The 18,808-nt window shown below is 53.3% G+C and overlaps 1 protein-coding gene across 2 annotated transcripts in view; it reads right to left on the minus strand.

The window, feature by feature from the left end:
- Nucleotides 1-326: 326 nt before the first annotated feature.
- Nucleotides 327-18,808, minus strand: part of PLEKHN1 (pleckstrin homology domain containing N1) — a 42,942-nt gene continuing 24,460 nt past the window's right edge. Inside the window, exons 7-16 of one of the 2 annotated variants that reach the window (XM_090024645.1) lie at nt 16,202-16,351; nt 15,545-15,625; nt 10,867-10,936; nt 8,994-9,148; nt 7,613-7,807; nt 6,443-6,691; nt 5,745-5,897; nt 4,766-4,981; nt 3,970-4,018; nt 327-3,356 (exon numbers count right to left, since the gene is read on the minus strand). In XM_090024645.1, coding sequence (XP_089880771.1) covers nt 3,166-3,356; nt 3,970-4,018; nt 4,766-4,981; nt 5,745-5,897; nt 6,443-6,691; nt 7,613-7,807; nt 8,994-9,148; nt 10,867-10,936; nt 15,545-15,625; nt 16,202-16,351 — 1,509 coding nt within the window. In that variant the 3' untranslated portion in view covers nt 327-3,165. The remainder of the gene's footprint in view (nt 3,357-3,969; nt 4,019-4,765; nt 4,982-5,744; nt 5,898-6,442; nt 6,692-7,612; nt 7,808-8,993; nt 9,149-10,866; nt 10,937-15,544; nt 15,626-16,201; nt 16,352-18,808) is intronic. The other variant, XM_090024646.1, reaches the window with a different exon arrangement.

Consider the following 18,808-nt stretch of genomic DNA (forward strand, 5'->3'; position numbering starts at 1 on the left):
CGATCATCCTGTCACTGAAATGCAGCCACTTCAGGGGTACTTGCTCCTTATCCATCAGCAATTAACTGGCTCTATCGTGCAGTTTGGTGAATCTTTTCAATACCTTAGTAACTGGAAGGATACAAATTCACCCCTTTCTTTGTCAGCTGGTTTCTATTAGGCCCTGTAGTATTGCAACCCCCTTAATATTCAGTGCTGAAATCACCCAGCACATACATCCTTTCTTTCAACACTGAGCAGTCTGTTTGGGAGGCAGCCCCCTCCCAGGCCCACACTTCTGTTCCCCACAGAAGCGCCTCCGCGCTGTAAAGAGAACAAGGTAAAAAGGTGACATTTATTTAGAGTCAAACGGCTAAAGGGCAGACAGAAAACCACAGGAAAGGAAAACTGAACCAAAGTTGAAAGTACAACAGGAGGAGGAGAAATTACCCTAAGAACCAGCACATCAGGGAGGCAGGGGGACCAAATTGATCTTGCAAAGTCTTATTCCCAAATGAATTGCAAACAAGGCTGGGTCTAAGTCACCAGCCCTGTCCTGAGGACTTGAGATGTGTCGTAGAGTCCATAGACAAACCATTTGCCTACCCAGCTTGATCGTTAGCCAAGAACCTGCCTTGCAGCCCTCTCACCAGCTGGGCCTGGGACGTTAATTTTACTCAAAGGAAAATCTCTAGTGGGACTGCTTCCATTGACGTCTTTATTTTCCCCTGCCAAAAAGCTGGCTTGGTGCAGCTTCAGGGGTATTAGAGCTGATTGAGAACGAGAGAGAGAAAGGGAACGCACATCTTGAGTGACTTTCACCGCCGCACAAAGTCCCAGATAAAGACCTCTGGACAACTCATGACCCACTCAGCCCTTTTGCTGGGCATCTGCTCAGTGATGAACATCACCCAGTGTGACTTCCCTACGGTGCTGGAGTGCAGGTAGCACAGGCCCTCCCAGCCTCATAACCGCACGCTTCCCAGGCAGGCAAAGTCACGTCCTTCAGGAAAATCTATTGAGCAATTCTTTGCCTGCTACTTGCAAAGCCCCATTCAGCCAAAAACATTGGAGTGGAAAAAACAGCCCATAAACTTTGGAGTTCCAAATTCCAGCCTCTCTCTCCCGAAGAATACACTAGAGAGTTTGCTCCTAGATAATGTGTTTGCAAATCACTGATCCAACCTGAGCCCTGCACACTGTCAGCAGTTTGAAGAGCCTCCCTTTACCCGGTGATTCACAGTCTGGGATGGAAGGAACAGCTATTTTGTCCTTGAGGTGCTGGGGTGGCATCATAAAGGGGTAAAAAAACAATTCTTCTGTTAAACCAGGCAAGGACAAATAAAGAGAGAGACTCATTTCTGAAGGAAGGCATATTATTAGAATGGTACAACCTTGTGAAAAATAACCAGAGAAGACAACAGTAAGTTATTTCAACTCATGGCAATTTCTGCTGTACAAAAAGGAAAAAAAAACAAACCCAAAATAAAACCCAACCCAGATTGGAAAAATGGTCTCTGCAAGGTGTTAACGTTTGCTGAAACCAGAGTGCAGCTGCACATAAGAAAACTATGTGCTCTGACATTCCCCAGTGCAAATCTGTTCTGAATAAATAGATCCTCTCCAGGCTGTTATTCTTAGACATAAACCTTCCCAATATGAAAGTGAACCTGAAATAAAACAAAACCGCTTAGAAGAGCCACCCATCTCACCCGGCACAGATGCATGGGCTTGTGAGCTGCAGTTCAGAGCTACAAGATTAAATAGATTGGAAACTCTCCTCCATTTACACATTAAATACAAATATTCCACTCAAACCGTATGTGTAAACTTTGTTCGATGCCTTGTAAAAGAGTTCAAGTACCACAGTCTCCTAGCTTGTTTCATGGGTACCAGTGAAAGGGGGGAAAAAAAGAGTTCCTTAATATGCTACAGGCTGCTGGGGAGCAAACAATAGACTGTGTGGCCTCAGGGAAAGTCCTTTGGTTTGCTGGTGAGCCTATCTGCACTGCAGAGGCTGGGGAGTGATCAGACTCTATATCCCCTCTGGAGCGAGGCCTGTTGGCACCTTCCCGCAAGGGCCCTGGCGGACTAGGGTGAAGGAGTTCAGCATGTGAAGTTTGCTGAAGATGTTTAAGCACCAGAAGGGTCCTGCTGAGTTCTGCTTTAAGAGGATTTCCTCTTTCCCCCTGCCTGTTCATAGGAACAGGTTGGATGCAGTTTGGTCGTGGGCAGAGGGGTGGAAGGCTGGGGTGGCATCCCCGAGCATGCTTCAGGCAACAGGTTTCCTCTTTGTCCTTCTCTCAATGTCTGCCAGGTGCTTAGATGCCCTTCTTAGATGCCCTTCGATGCCCTGGCATCCAAGCTAGTGCTGACAGGGAAGGTGGAGCAGCAGCCAGCAGGGAGGAGACGCCTTGCACTGCCTTGGCGAGCGCGAGCAGGGCTCAAGGATTCTTTGCACCTCAATGGCTAGCTGTCCCCCTTGTCCTGAGTCTGAGTGAGGAGCGTGGCCGTCAGCAGCACTGAGTGTGGAGACCACGCGTGTCCATGTCCCTTCGCACAGGCCGTGGTGCAGCCAGGCAGGTGATCTGGCTCGTTGGCTGGGCTCAATGTATGAAGGTGCCCTGTAATACTAATCACCAACCAAGACTCCACTGAAAAGGCAGATAGTCAGGGTCCTGCTCCATAGCTCTAATACTGCACAGACACTCACCACGCCAGCAACCTCTTCTATGGCCTTTGAGTCACTGACCTTTCCACGCGCACATTTGTTTTTTGATCCAATGCAACTCAGCTAGCACCTTGGCTGTTTTTCTGCTGCACAGAAGAATGGCTGTCCCTTAGCCCTGATCCTCCAGTAGCTTGGACAGCAGGTTTCCTGAGGATGCCACCGGTCCCCAGGGATCCTGCGTGCAGCACTTACGTTGGCAAGCAGGCAGGGATTTCATTCCTCATTGGGATTCAGAGTCTCTTCCACAGGCTTGTGGGCCTCGCACTAAAATGTGGTGGAACAGTTCAACGTGGCCTCCATCGGGATCGGAGAACCCGGCGCCCACAGGCCTCGGCACAAACGGACAGTCATAGCAGGGGCCCTTCCTCCCCCTTTACACACCCCAGAATCGTCCCAGCTGATCAGGGAAGAACAGGCTGTGGAGGGGCGAGGAGCACGGCCGGGGTGTGCCGCTCTCAGACATGATAGTACTGAGGGCCGGACGCTGGCAGGCCCTGCCGGACATGCAAGTCCTTCGCCTCAGCCTCCCAGAGGTTGTCATAACTGAGCTCGCTCTGGAAGCTCTGGAGTTCGGCATAGTCGTGGTAGTCTGAGTCGAGCCACGTGTGCCTGTTCCCAGGCAAGTCATAAACGCCAGCATTTTCGCCTGGGAAAGGAAAACTGACCTGATGACCTGGTTTCTTGTGGGCTTAATACCATAAGCCCGACCTCCCCGCTCCCAAGGACATTCAGAAACTGCACCGAGAAATCTGGTATCTGATATCGAGACAAGGATGCATGCCCCCCAGAGCCCTGATCCTGCCCTAGACAGACTAGCTCCCTCCCAAAGCAATGCTCTGTGCCTACAGCTTTTGACACCGGGTGACACATAGCGGAGGTGTTGCCCTGAGGGTACTTGCCCCCAGCGATCGCCCAGCCATAGCTCTGCAACTTCCTTGGGAACGGATAAGCGAGGTCTGATGGGATCATGGGTCTTGGCAACTCTGGGGGAACTATAGCTAAATGCCTTTTCTGGAAAACCAGCCTCAAACGCAAAGCCTCGCGTGAGACGGACAGATGGCAGGCAGGGAGAGCGAGCGGAAGGCAGCAGACATTATGCTCCGGGCTTGGGTTATGCAGCACGCGGCAGCTGCTCGGAGTCTGCTGAGTGACAGCAGCGGGACAGCTGGAGGAGGAGACGGCCACGCTGGGCCAGGCCAAGCTAGAGGAGAACGTGCGTGCATAGGACAGGACAGGTCCTCTGCCTCCTTGGGGCTCACCTGGGGGCTGCAGGGAAGATCCCAGGTATTCTTCCCTCCGGGGGGGAACCTGGGAAGAAAGAAATGCAGTGATGAAGGGTCTATGCCAGGATATTTCCCCGTGGGAAGCAGCAGTTCTCCCCGTCCTAGCAGATTCCCCCCTCCCGTCTGTCGGGGGCACCCAGCCATAGCCCCAGGCTCAGTCCCGCTGCACCCCTAAGGCCCTGCACTGTAGTCACCATCCTTCTGGCATGATGGGGCTCCCCTGGATCCCCCACCATCCTGTTTCGGTCACGCTCGAGCCTTCCCAACACCTGGGCTGGTGAAATGGACTTCTCTAGGAGTGTCTCAGGGGAAAAGTGCTGCACTGGCCTGGAAGTCAGACCAGGGCTCAGTTCCCAGTCCTGCCACAGCCTCTGGGGGAGCTGGACAAGTTCCTTGAGGTCTCTGGACTCTGGTGTGTCCACAGCTGCCATGGGGGAAGAGGGGAGACCCATTCTGAGGTTATTTAAGGACTGCAATGTCAATGCCCACATATGAAGGTCAGAAGCCTGTTTCTCCAGGCCCACTTTGCTATGTATAGCAAGGATGCTGCCTCTAGCAATCTGCATGCCCAGGGCTGCCACGGCCACCACAAAGCATCTCCCTCAACCCCACGTTACAGGACATGAGAGGGTGATGCCAAAAGATGCTTCTATAGCTCGTGAGCCCTGTTCCCTGGGGGCAAAGTGCTCCCCCACAGCCAGGGCCACAACCCGCTGGTCTCAGCGCCGCGCCCTGAGTTCCCAGCACTTTCGGAGCCAGCGCGGGTCCTCACCCTGCCGTCGGCACTCGCGTTTGCGAAGAAGGTGTTGTCGGGAGGCCGCCCCAGCAGTGGGCTGCAGGAGGGGCCGGGGACACTGTATCTCTGGGCTGCCGGTGATTCTGTCCAGTGGCTGCTCCGTAAAGGCTGGAGTGGCGGGTGATGGAGACCGGGGGCTGGCGGGCAGCCGTTCACCTGCTCTGAGCCGGTCTGCCCGTGACACCTGAGGAACTTGAAGAGAAGAACAAACACCGTCTTGGAAGCTGCCAACACTAAAGCTACTTCTCTGCCGCACAATTAAGCTGTGGGTCTATACCACACTCCCATCGGGCTCACGCTCTGCCCTTAGATGGGGGAGAAGAAGCAAGCCCAGGTCAGCCAGCCTTCGGCCCCTGAGGGGGATGAAAAAACACGTGCTTCCAGAGGGCCAGGCAGGGGCTGGCTGAGGACAAGAGGGACCCAAGCCCTGAGTGTGTCACAGAAGACCCTCAAGGGTCAGAGACAACTTGCTGCTTCTCAGCAAGACAGTGGCAGGCAGCTGCAGGCTCCAGCACAGCACCTGCCCACTGGAGAGGTGCAGAAGCTCAGGCTGGTTCCTCGACATGGGCTCGTGCACCAACCCTGAAGCCTGGGTTTTGGAGAAAACAGTCTCCTGAGCTGACCTACGCCTGTCTTGGGGCAGCCTGCTCTCCCCCAGCTCTCAGACCATGCCTGCTCATTTTTGGGTCAGCCCACATTGGGAGAAAGTAAACCTGCCCCAGGCTTTTTTCGACCTGGGTTTAGCAGCCAGAGAACTTGGCTGTATACAGAAAGATTTAGGCACCAGATGCCCTGGTCTCTGGGACTAGCCCAGGATTGCAGCAGAACAGAAGAGAGGGCAGGACCCCTGCCCCTGCCCCATGAGGGGTAACCGGAGCAGAAGCTGCATGCGGTGAGTCATGGACATGACCTTGTGCCTTGCCCCGCACAGGTCTACCACTGAGCATGCATTTACCTCTTCCAGGAAGCCGGAGCCTGCAGGACTCAGTACCGTGGGAGAGTTGGGGGTGTAGGGGTCTGCATACAGTGGGGACTTGGGCAGGGGCATCTTCTCCGAGGAGCTGGATGCCATGGAGTGCTGACTCTCGGCCAGGCTCCAGCGAGTGAGCTGAAAGGAAGAGCCCCCAAGTCAATGCCGTGTCCCGCTGCCCATGTTGCGACTCGCTTAGCAAAGGCGGGAGTGGAGCTCTCCCCAAAGTAGGACTCCACCTGCCACTTGAACTAACAGACCCCTGCCTCAGTCACTGCCCACCACGGGCACCTGGACCCTTCCACCACCACCCTCAGCACCAACAGGAACTGCCTGAGCTAACGGCAGCTCCTTTGGCTGTAAGTCATAGCAGGCTACTATCCTCCCTCAAGACAGAGGGAGGAAGACATGGCTTCATGCACAACCCAGAACGCACCACTGCCCTCTTCCCAAGACCAGGCCCCCATCGTACAGGCTGCCAGGAGAGGTTAAGGCACCCATGACTCTCCCCTGACTCTTCGACTACTGCTGTGGCACGAGAGACACCCAGCCCATTAACTGCAGAGCTGGCCTGGAGGGCAGGAGCTGCTGGTTTTGCTGGCCCAAAGCTGCCTGAGCCGCTTTGGTCCAGACAATCCTCCCCACCCAGACCATCCGGATTCCCGGGCAGCGCAAGCCCTTACACTGCTCAAGTCCAGACGCAGGGGGGGAGCCTGGCGCTGCTCGGAGCTCAATGAAGAGCACGGCTCATTGTACACAGGGGACCGGTGCTCGCCTTTGGGGTTCTCAGCAGCAAGGTGGCATGCATTCCCCTCTGCGTCCTGCGTGCATGGCGGGGGCTGCTGTGTGGAGGGGCCGCATTTGCCCTTGGACTTGCGGGTGCTGCCGCCCCTCTTCAGCTCTTGCTTTGACCAGCTGGGGTTCGCCAGGCACTGCAACCAGATGGCAAATGCTTGGGTCAGCTGCTGTAACATGCTCCAGACGCATGCCACCCACGTGCCCCATGAGCTCACCAAGGTCCCTCCCCATGCCCACTGCAACATCCAGTGGCCTTGGCCAGACTGCAGACCCCATGCCCATGGCAAGGAGTGATAACCCAATTGCTCGAGTCATGTAGAACGAGGTGGAGTAAGTCCCTGGTGACTGCACTGATGGGACAGTGATGCTCAGGTCATAAAGAGATGGGCATCGGGGACTAGTGCTCTGATGCTCTTTACCAACCAACTAGTGTTTGCTTAATGACATACTAGTATGCCTCCAGACCTGCACCCAGGATGGCATGCAGAGGCGGTATTAGGGGACAAGTGGAGATAGGAAACCTGCCTGAGAGCTGCACGTGGGCCCACCTAGGCATTACGGAAGGCAGAGCTAAAAAACAGCATGCTGTGTTATTAAGGGCCAACCCTCAGCTCCTATGGGTGAATGGGGGGAATCAATTTAACCCTGGCTTCTCCTGACCTTGGAACCCCTCCATTTGTGCCTTTGGCAGGCTTTGAAAGTAGTGGTACGTTGAAAATGTCACACACACGTGCCAATTCCAACTCATGCCAAGTGCTTTCTTGTGACGGTATTCACCACCGCGATCCCAAAGGAGAACCTGCTTCAGGATGGTGTATGATGGTGTATGAGGGGCCCTGATGACCCAAGTGCTCAATTCCCATTAGCTCAATGCCTCCCCTTCCACCAGGAGCCATCGAACTGGGGCTCTATTATAAATACCACCTCGGGGCCATGCATTGGTGAGTTACTGCCATTCAGCTCTTCTTGCCCATGCTCGGCAAGCACACATGCTCCTAAGCCAGGTCAAAGCCAACCCCCATGCTTAGCCCCAGCCCTCAGGAGACCCCACTTACATGCAGAGGCTGGGAATAGCCTGGAGAAAAGGAGTCCTCAATCACTCTGGTTTCGGGCATCGTGGGAAAGGGCCCTCCATCAGGGAGGGAGCCGCTGTTCTGGGAGAGGTGGGTTAAGGTGGTGACTTTCCCCCCCGACGTCCAGGAGTTTGTCCGGCCATCTGAGGTGAATGAGCCCCTGCCACTGCCTGGGAACTGAAGCATTTGTAGGGGAGAAAAACAGCGAATGGGAAGTAGTGTGACATCCACAGACTGACCTGTTCCCTACTCTCCTACCCATGACCTGAGAGAGACCGCCCATGGCCAGGGACATCCCATGCCCACAGGTGGCACAGGGTTATTGCTGTCTGCACTATTCAGGCCCCAGCAAATGGTTCTGGGGAAAGGCAATGGGTTGGATGCTCAGGGGGGCAGTGGCCATGTACACTGCACACAGCTGGGCCAGCATGGGCTCTGGTGTCAAACCTACCGGACTGGGAGTACATCTGCACCGCTGTCACTGCAAGGCAGAGCAGACCCCCTGACACTAGCTTGGGGGCTGCAATCTAGCAGCTTCCCCACAAAGCTCAGTCCACTGCTTAATACTCAGCTTCTGAGGCAGGTTTTCCATCCTGCACTGAGCTTTGTGCTGCCACCAGTAGGTCCACACAGCCGTGGCTATGGCATGTACCCTGCATGACTGAGAAGCTAGCTTCTAGAGACAGGAAAGTAATTAAATAGCTATGGCCTATTCAATCACCTTCTGCCAGGGATGCCAACAGAAGTGCCACACTTATGCCAGCAGCAATGTCTGTCTGTGTGACAGGCCATCAGGAGTTGGAGGAAGACCCACGAGCGCAGCGCATGTTAGACACTGGCCACTCATTGCTGCGAAAGACTTTTGTTCACCTACTGCTGGGCCAGGATTTTTATCCAGCAGGTAAAAGACACTCAGCAAGGGAAGAAGTCAAGTCAGACAGTTTCCAAGGCCTTGGCACATTCTCGCTACAAATGCTGAGCTGGGATTTTTTGTCTCCCTTTGCAAATCCCCATTCCCATCACAGCGCTGTTGCAGCAGGACGATTGCACAGAAGCATCCTAACCTGTGGCCAGGGTCTCCTTTGGCCGCAGGCCACAGCAGGCTCCTATCCTCCCTCAAGACAGAGGGAGGGAGACACGACTTCATACGCTGCCCTCTTTCCAAGACCACTCTGAGTACAGAGCCCTAGATTTATACAGGGATATGCATCTAATCTGCAGTGATCAAAGACTTTTCTCTCCTGCTTTTGGGTGCTGCTCCAAGCAAAGTCGTGTCCCTCAGGGTATTCTCACATAACAACCGAGGTGTGGCCGGAAGAGATATTACAAATCGATCTCCATGCAGCCTTGCAATGCCTATTACCTGCCCGAGGTGGGGGAGCTTTGATCCTGAGAAGCTTTCTGATCCCGAGAGCGATGATTCTGTATTTCGAAACTGGGCTGTTTTCAGGCAGTAGAGCCACTCCTGGTAATCTTCGTAGCTGGGGCAGATGACCCGGATGGAATTTATTAACCGGCCTAAAAGGATCAGAAATCACACTAAATGCTGCTGGTGGATGAGCCATGTTTTCTCCCCTCACAAATCAATATCTGGAAGCTGATCCTCCCTCCTGGGTGGAGGGCCAGCAGAAGACCCATGCCCCAAACAGCCAGGCTATAGAGCGCCACTGCTACTGCCCCGGCTCAAGCCTGACTTCCACCCCTTGTTCTTCTCCAGGAGAAAAGTCAGTGCTTGGATTTCAGCAGGGATGCAGCCACTAAGCTGCTGGGTTTGAATGACAATGAAACGTTTCTAAACACATCAACCCAAGCAGCAGCTTTGCTTAAATCAGCACTTAAAAGAAACAAAACAAAGCAGAGTCACTTAAATAATGATGCCACATTAATATAAGTATTCATTAAAAGGGAGGCTGTCAAGAAATTATAACAATCATTCTTCCCTGTACTGAATCAACTAAGGATACCTTAACATCCTTAAAGGTGTTGGGAGGGATGCGGAGGGGGCAATGCTGGGAGGAGGGGAGAAAAATAATTATATACGTTTTGGGGATTTTTTTTCTTCCTGTTTTTATCATCAGTATTTAGAAATGGGAAATTTCAGTTAAACCTTGAATTGCAGTTTCAATGACCGGCTGGGTGGACAACATACGCTGGTTGGTTACTCTTGTACGTCACTCAGGTGGGAATGTAAATTTTAGGCCAACAAGTTTCATTTCCCAGCTGTATGGTTTCAGCCTATTTTTCAAGTCCTTTTCCATTTCTGGTTCCCAGGCAGTAACAGGAAACTATTTCTGTACACAGATATTTCACTGCGGGTGTGGAATGACTCAAATGCATATTCAATGGATGCAAACGTGTCTGCCCATATTAAGGTTTATAATTCCACCACCCTTCTTTGCTATAAAAATAATGCTAGGAGCAAAATCTTCTTTTGGAACCTAAGTTTTAGACGAATTAACGCCATTGCTACAAGTCATACCGGCTTCGCCTAATGCAATATGGCAAATATGCTGTATGCAATATTGCTGAATATGAGCCAACAGTGTACCCTTGTTGCCAAGAAGGCTAACAGCATACTGGGTTGTATTAATAGGTTGCAACGCAATACTGGGTTGTGTTGCCAGCAGATTGAGGGAAGTGATTATTCCCCTCTATTCAGCACTGGTGAGGCCACATCTGCAGTACTGTGTCCAGTTTTGGGCCACCCAGTACTGAAAGAGTGTGGACAAATTGGAGAGAGTCCAGTGGGAGGCAACAAAAATGGTTTCGGGGCTGAGGGACATGACTTGTGAGGAGAGGCTGAGGGAACTGGGCTTATTTAGTCTGCAGAAGAGAAGACTGAGGAGGGATTTCATAGCAACCTTCAACTACCTGGAGGGTGGTTTCAAAGAGGATGGAGCTGGGCTGTTCTCGGTAGTGGCAGGTGACAGAACAAGGAGCAACGGGCTCAAGTTGCAGCAAGGGACGTTTAGGTTAGATATTAGGAAATACTGTCTCATGAGGAGGGTAGGAAAGCACTGGAACAGGTTAGCCAGAGAGGTGGTGGACTCTCCATCCTTGGAGGTTTTTAAAACCCAGCTGGACAAAGCCTTGGCTGGGATGATTGAGTTGGGGCTGGTCCTGCTTTGGGCAGGGGCTTGGACTACAAGTGACCTCCCGAGGCCCCTTCCCACCCAAATTTTCTGTGATTCTATGATCTGTGGTTCTATAATATTTGGCATGTGCGAGTTACCTACCTTCTATGAGGAATGAGGTTTTCTGGTTCTCCTCGAACTTCACTTGTATTGCATTCAGAGGCAGCTCTCCCTGTGTGCAGAAAGGAATGGGCTTGTAACTCCACCGGCTGAGAGAAAGCGCTACCACCCGCACTGTACACATGGGAACTGAGCCTCCGAGGGACAAAAAGCAAAATCTTCAAAAGCACCTAAATGACTAAGTTGCCTTTTCCAAAGTGGCTCAGTCTCATGGAAAGTCAAAGAGCTCTTGGCTCTAAGAGCTTGCAGCGTGATGTGGCCGGCATGGCCATGTTGGTTAGGAGTGAGGACCTAACATTCATGCCGCCTCACCCCCGTGGCTATGCTGGCAAACCCGCTCAATGCAGACGTGGTGACCTTGACCACAGGCATGTTGGTCAGCAGAGATGGTGTCATCTGGGGAGGTGGCACTGCTATGGCAGCCGCAGACCTCCACACTGCCAGCATCTTCTTCCTTTCCACTGGGAGCTCGGCCAGGACAGTTAAGCCAGAAACAGCTCCAGAGTGCAGACACATTTTACATCAGGCTCAAAAATGTGATTAGGCTCCTAAGTCACTTAGGCCCTTTAGAAAACCATATCCCAAAAGACATGGGCAAGGACACAAGGGAGGGTAAAGCTGGGACCCCAGACCAGCATAGTAACAACCAATCCATCCTGCCCCCTTCATCTGGGCCAAGATCGAGTCGCCTTTAAAGATCTGCCAGGAACCTAATCTGCAAGCCTGACCCGTATCAATTCTTTCTACGCTTGCTGCTGAGATCTCGCCTCTGGAAACCTTGCTTTCTCCCTTGCCACTCTTTGCAATTGTGAGTGCCCCTTTTTCCAGGCAGCTTGTAAAAATGTCCCTGACCAAGCCTTTGGTTGATAGAATAATAAGAGAGTAACACCTGATTATTACTATCCTACTTTTTTATGGCTTGTAGGAAGCACTATGCCTTGAAATGCCTTTCAGTGTCGCTGTCAAGATGTTTTCCTACATCAATCACAGCCGAGGTAAGAGACAGTGAAATAAAACACTCAGGACTCCCCAGTGACAGGACTGTAAATCCTCTCCCGGTGCGGACTGCCTGATAAGTGCTAGGATCTCTATTAGGCAGGTGGGGGAAACCAGGGGGGTTTGCTCAGCAGCTGGCCCACAGATCCCCAAAAGAAGAGTTGGAATCTGAATACTGCCGGCGTGGGCACGTCACGTGGCTTGACAGTGTTTTCACCCCATTTGCTGTTCTTTCAGGACAGCTGCTTACAAGAGTCAATACAAGTCTGGGGCTGTCGTTTAGGGGCTGTGTCCTGTCCCCAAACTCCCCCTGCCATGGGCACCCAGCAGAGGCAGAACTGGACCCGAACAGAGCAGCCACCCCCAGGCCTGTAACCAGGAAAAAGCAAAAGGTTGAGACCATGTTTTGCTTTCCTTTCCTCTCCCTTGGGAAGGGGAACTGCCAGATACTGGCTCTCTGTCCCTTCAGCCCCTGGTTATTCTCAGCCTGCTGCCGTCATGAGCTGCTTTGCGAGAGGAGCGATCCTGCAGCAGGCAACACGGGTGTCTGCGAGCGGCTCTTGACCCCAGCAGTGGGGAGAGGAGCCAGGAGCACAGGAGCTCCTAAGAGGCAAAGCCAGCTCCCCCCAGCGATGCAAGGGCTGGGGCCAGGTGGCACAGAAAGAAGAAGTACTCTGCCTCCCTTGGGCTTTGCCATGTTTCTCATAGAAACAGGGATTTTGGCTAGTTCCACTGGTGACTTCTATGGGTGCAGAATCAGGCCCTTGCACCCGAGTCCTGGCTCTGCTCCCTGCTCCCTGGGTGATGCCGAGAGGAAAGTACAGTTCATTGCCCCGTGCCACCATTTCCTCCCTCCACTGTCCCGCTTGTGAGGATGCGCATGGTGGTGGCAGGACGGGGACGGGGCTGTGAGGGTGAAGCTGTTCATACCCCAGCGGGGCCTGGCCTGACCGTAGGGGCTCTCCCACGCCCCCAAGCGCTATCTGCATTGGGAAGGAGCTGCTGAGTGGCACATTTTAACCGCAGACCCCGCGGCCGCTGTGCCGGCTCAGCCCCGGGACAAGTGTGGGGAAGCCATGCCACCCCCAGCCATGCCTGGCATTCCTGCCATGCGGAGATCACCCGTGTGGGAGGGTGGGGAAGGGTGGCCCTAGGATCCTCCATGAGAGACCGTCTGTCCCTGCGGCTAGGGCTGGCTGGACACAGTTGCCTCCACTGTGCCCTACCTTCCCAGCAGCTCCACCTGCCCCTCGTGGCATGGCACCAGCAGTGCATCCAGAAGACAGTGCCAGCTGACCGACAGGTGCTGCTTCGGGCTGGCAACTGGACAGGCCCACATGGCAAGATGAAACAGAGGCCTTTAGAGAGAGTGAGGGCCAGGGAGGCTGGAGGGGACAGGCAGTGTGCCGCGCAGAGACACGCTGGGATCCCTCTCCCAACCCCACGTGCCCATCAGGCTACTAGGAGCAGCAGGAGAAACATTAGCTCTGAGCCACTGGGGAAGTACCCATCAGAGGTCTGTACTGCACAGGGCGGCTACTCGTGAACCCCCTCGCTGTGCAGTGCCCAGGGAAGGAGGTGGCCGAGCAGAGGTCCCTGTGCCCCTGGGCTCAGCTCAAAAGGAGGTGAGCAGCAGCTCCCCGAAGGGCAGCCCAGGCAGCATCACTGTCTCCATATGAGCTGCGGAGGGAGGGCTGGTCTCTCCTTTCAGCCCTGACTTCCTCCCCTGCTCAGCCAGCTCCTCTTCTGCAAAGCCAGGCCCAGGCCTGGGGCCTTTTTCCAGCGGGGTGAGTCAGACCCTGCTGCTCTGGGACGACATCGTCCCACCGGCTCCAGCCAGAAGAACCTGAACTCCCTGGCCCCCGGCCTGAGCCTCCGCTCTCAGGGAAGGGAGGTCAAGCGGCCCAAGCCTCCGTGGGAGGATCCTGTGCACCAGCCTGCCTGGGGAAGTCACCACCTTGTGAATCACGGCCCTTCAGCCCTGTGGCTGCACGAAGCCCGGTGTGCAACTCCGACCTGCCTGGACAGCTGGGAGCGAAAGCCAGAGAGGCAGGGTGGGAGGACACAAGCAGAGGGGACATGAAGATCAATTTTGCTGGCTGAGCTTTGCAAGGGCAAGAAGCACCGGGGGACCCCAATGCGGCCCAGTTCTCAGAGGGTGCAGACCCGAGCTTTTTGGAAACCAGGCCCTTAAGGGGGGTTCGAGCCAAGTACCCCCAGATCTCTCAGCTGATCCCAAAATACACAGGCCACTGGTTTTATGGGGAGGGGAGTTATCGCCGGATTCCTTCTTGCTTCAAACCCCTCCCTCTTCTCCAGCCCCAGGGGCACGGTGCGGTAGCCCATGCTCACAGCTGATGCTGGTTGCTGCTCATTCCTTCCTTGGCTTCCAAAGTATGTCCCCACCCTCGCTCCGGGGCCCAAATGGAGACACCGTGTGCTGTCTGGGGGAGAGGGGTCTTCCCTGCCCAGAAAGAGACCTTTGCTCGGGGAGAGAGCAGAAATGCCGGCTTGCCCAGCCCAGCCCACACACCTGCTGCTACTGGTCCCTCTTCCCTGACAAGGCTTTGCAGAGAGGAGCCAACTCCTTCCACTGAAATCCCAAACCAATGCAGTGTTGCTGTGAGGCCAGGGGTCAGACTCTGATTCGAACAGCACCAACTTCTCCCTCGGCAGCGGGCAAAGCCCGCAAGGACTCTTCCCCGGAGAGGTTTCCTGCCGCTCTCTGCTCCCGCAGCTGCTCGGACAGTCAGGCATCCCCAAGAGCCAGCCCAATTCTTGAGAGCACCCATGAGTTATGCAGGTGGTCAAAATCCCTAGGTATAGAAACACGCCAGCTGACTCACTTAGGGAGTCTTGTGGGCACAGGGCAGCTGGGGGAAGTGATGAAATCCCAATGGAAAAGCAGTCTGTGAGTGTCACAAGCCCCTGTGAGGCATGAAGTGCCCCCACCCCCACCCGTTGGTTCCTCTTTTGCTGGCACACCAGGAGTGCCAGGCTCTTTCAACATAAAAGAAGTCACCAGCCTTAGCAGTGGTGGGTGCCCCAAGGGAGATGGGCCCGTGCTGGTTTCAGTACAGTTGTGGCCAGTATTTCTGCCAGCCGGGCTAGAAGGCATGGTGCTTAAGCATGCATCTGGTCTCTGCGGTGCCTTTTAGTATCCAGGAAAGTGCACGGGGTAGTTGCAAAGAAGATTTCCCCCAGAATGAAACCCAGCAGCATTCCTCCACCCGTCACTATCCGCCAAAGGAGCACATGCTCCCAACAGCAGGGCTAGTGCAAGCTGATCCTGTGGCTAAAGGGATGCCAGCCAGCTCGAGGCAGTCGGATGCCGGGTGAGTGAGCGGAGGTTGGTCTCAAGCTGGAGAGGCATGTTGGGTTGCCGCCCAGCCAGCCCTGCACCAGCCTAACCACAAAGAAGGATTGAGATGCTATCTCCTCCCAGACACTGGAATTCCCTGGCAATGGACTCGTGCAGTAGGGCAAGGCTGTTCCCATGGGAAATGGCTCACAACGGCCCTGAGCTGGCCCAGTTGCAACACAAAGGGGTTAAAGCAAAGCTCTGGGGAGGGAGAGAAAGCAAAGACCTGGGAAGAATGGCTGGTGCCTCATGGCAATGAAATACAAGGGGGTGAGGAAGGATGGGGGCATGAGATGCACTTGCCTTGAAGTAGAGGCCGTTGCGCTCTTCCGATACAATCACCAGTGTGGAAGGGTACAGGATCAGTAGCCTGTCGTGCTGCTCCTGGCAGGACAGAGAGGGGAGAATTAAGCTCGGCTTGCCATGGCTTAGGCTGCCCCCTGAGCACAACTCATACACCTCAGCACAAAGGGCCGGCAGGCTCAGAAACCTCCTCTGCACACATCCCAACCCTCCAACCTGTGCGTAGCTACATGGCCAGTGTTGAATTGTGCCTGCACTTCAGGTCAGACAAAGATCTGCTGGGAATGGCATGATCCTGCCTTGACCAGGGACCCAGACCACATCCCTCAACCCTATTTCTTCTGCACTCTTCATTGTCTCCTGCCAGTTGTGTCAGCCCACAGAGGCACAGCAGGTCCCCAGACACACACCCAGGACTTCCTGGCGGGCCGTATTAGACCAGGAGCATCAGGAATGAAGACCGGCTGTTATACATAGGGAGATGCATGAATGTGAGAAGCCTGCTGGTACAGGGAGACGGGGTGGTAAAACTGGCTGCCCTGAGATGATAGGGGTAGAGAGAGAGATCTTTCCCATTTACTTGATCCACTCACTGTGCTGGTAACAACATGCCATGTTACTGTGAAGCTACCAGATCCCTGGAGACCAGGGACCTACCTGGAAAGGCAGATGCTGCAACCTCACTTTGGAGACACAGAGAACGTCACCCAGGGATTCGCGTTGGGTCCCCCTCCATTCCTGCACGGGCATGTTCTGCACGGACCACCGCAGCTCCTCCTTCCCCAGGGGGCCGTATTTCCAGTTGTTCTGCAGAGGTGGGGAGCAATGGGCAAGCACATCAGAACCAGCGCCAGGCAGGGGGATGAGCCCTCGGGAAGGGGCAGAACCATCTAGGTCTAACAGGGCAGTGCTCGGAGGCTCGGAGCGACCACTCACAAGCCACACTAAGTCATGGTCAGGGTCCTGAACAGCTTCACCATTTGCCCTATTCACACTGCCAGGCTATGGCAGCCAGTGGAGAGTTTCACTAGGAGGCAGGCTCTGTTTCCCAGTGAATAGTCCAAGCTTGGCCAGAAGCAAAAGAGAGCAAAGCCTGGTGTGAGAGCAAGCTTCCCAGCCCAGACTGAACCCCAGCTCTTGACCCCCAGCTCACAGTGGCCATTTCCTTGTTCTCAGACAGATGTACCGTCACCCCCATTTCACAGATGGGGAACCTGAGGCCAGGAGAAAGGAAGCAGTTTGCCTGAGGTCTCCCAGGAAATCAATGCATGCACTAGCCCTCCTAGCCACCCTCTTCTTCCCACAGGCTCTGCAGACTCAGGAAGTTTGCAGAAGCATGCAGATGTTGGGAAGTTTATCCAGGACTTCTTCATCATCTCTGTTCACTCATGTGCTCTGCCTCTGAATGCAGTTATGCCAGTGTTACTCTTTCTAAAGATCGTATATACTGATCCTGATACACACACACATATTACAATATAATATGTGTGTGTGTGTATACTTATATACTGAAGAACTCAAGAGTCATCTACAGAAGGCCAGTTCCAAGAGTAAAAAAGCATTTTGTCCTTAACATCCATCAGTTCTGCACAGATTTATGGCTTGCTCTGGGAAATCTCTCATATATTCATGCTAGGCAAGATGAAGTGCAAACTTGAACTGCAGGTGAAGGGATCCCAGGTGACAACACAGTCAAATGCAAGTACTTAGCAGTGTCTGTCCACAGCTACCTAGAGATGGGAAGGAGACAGGAGACCAGAGAAGGTCTGCTTATAGCAATAAGTTTCTTATAGAAATTGATTGAGAACAAGGAAGAAAGTGCCCCTTTCTGGCATGCTATCGAAAGAACTGTTCCTCCTTTTTTGAGACCAGATCCTATTTCACTGCATTTCTATTCCATCCTCTGCAGGTCTGAAAAAATTTTAATATAACAGGTGCACTGCTTTTTGTGACTTAAGTCTTCAAGTCCAAAAAAGATGTGTCACAGAAGTGGACACATTAACCATTTTTCAGAGACTCAGGGATGATGGAACAGGAATGTACATAGACATCTTCTAAGTAGAAGAGGATCTGGCTTTAACTTTTTTATGAAGACCCCTGTATATCTGTTCTATAAATGTCAATATGTAAAGAATAAGAGCTAACACTAATCAACCAAAAGGCCATTTGCAAGGCTAAAGCTCTCTTTGTGGGATTGAGGGCATGTCTACACATTTAATCAATGTGCCTTAATAATGCACATTAAATCTAGTACCTTCAGTGTGAGATACTAGAAAAAAATGTGGATTAGCCTATTTTAATGCACATTAGCTAAAGAGCATGTTTTTATTGTAATGCTTTAATGTGCACTAAAATAAGCTAACGCACATGTGTAGACGCATCCTGAGTGGCATTAACTATACCTCCCAGCCTGTCTATTGTGAACTGGTGCTTACAGGAGGGGACTGAGAAGCAGGACTCTGGGTTTTCTTCCCAGCCCCTCCACTGCTTCGTTGTATGAGCTTAGTTAAAGTCTGCCTTATACAACTTCATACAGTTGTATGAGCTTAGTTGAAGTCCCTTCAACTCTTTGGGCATCTGTGCACAAGCGCCAAGGCTGGAAGTCCAGCATGTCAGAGTAGACGCCATTAATCAAGTCTGCTAGACCATGGCAATTGCCAGGCTCCAACAACCTCCTGCTTCATGTACCAGCATCCCCATGCTTCAAAATGGCAGTGGGAGCACTTGAACTAAAGGTCCTCGAACAAGTTTTAGTTCAAGCACCCCCACCGCCATTTTTAAGTGCAGGGGTGCTGATACAGGAGACATAGAGATGCTTTAATTAGAGCAACTCTCAGAGGCACTCTAATTAAAGCACCACCCCGGAGCAAGTGTAAAATTGCCCTTTGTTCCTTCTCCCTGTCGGCTGTGTGTTATAAAAAGGGGGTCATAACACAGAGGCAGAATTAGCACAGGGACATAAAAGGCCCTACTAGAAGCAGAGCTGATGGTGTGAACACCCACGTGTAGCCCCAGAGCCACCTCGCACAACAGGGACAGGCCCTGCCTAGTACAATCATGGCCCGCAGCAAGCCCCGACCGAGAGCACAGCCCACGGGGCTCTTGGCAGGGCCATGGCTGGCGGCTATTTCCCCGTCTGACCCAGGTAGCAGGAGCTGCCCTGCTCCTTCAGCAGAGCTGGCTGCACGTGGTTCAGGCGGGCTCAGCTGGGCAAAGGCAGACTGGAAACTGTGAGCACCTGGCCTCTCAGATCCCTCCCGCCAG

The sequence above is a fragment of the Crocodylus siamensis genome, chromosome 12, assembly GCF_052110815.1.
Source record: "Crocodylus siamensis isolate JL-2025a chromosome 12, ASM5211081v1, whole genome shotgun sequence".
Lineage (NCBI taxonomy): Eukaryota > Metazoa > Chordata > Crocodylia > Crocodylidae > Crocodylus > Crocodylus siamensis.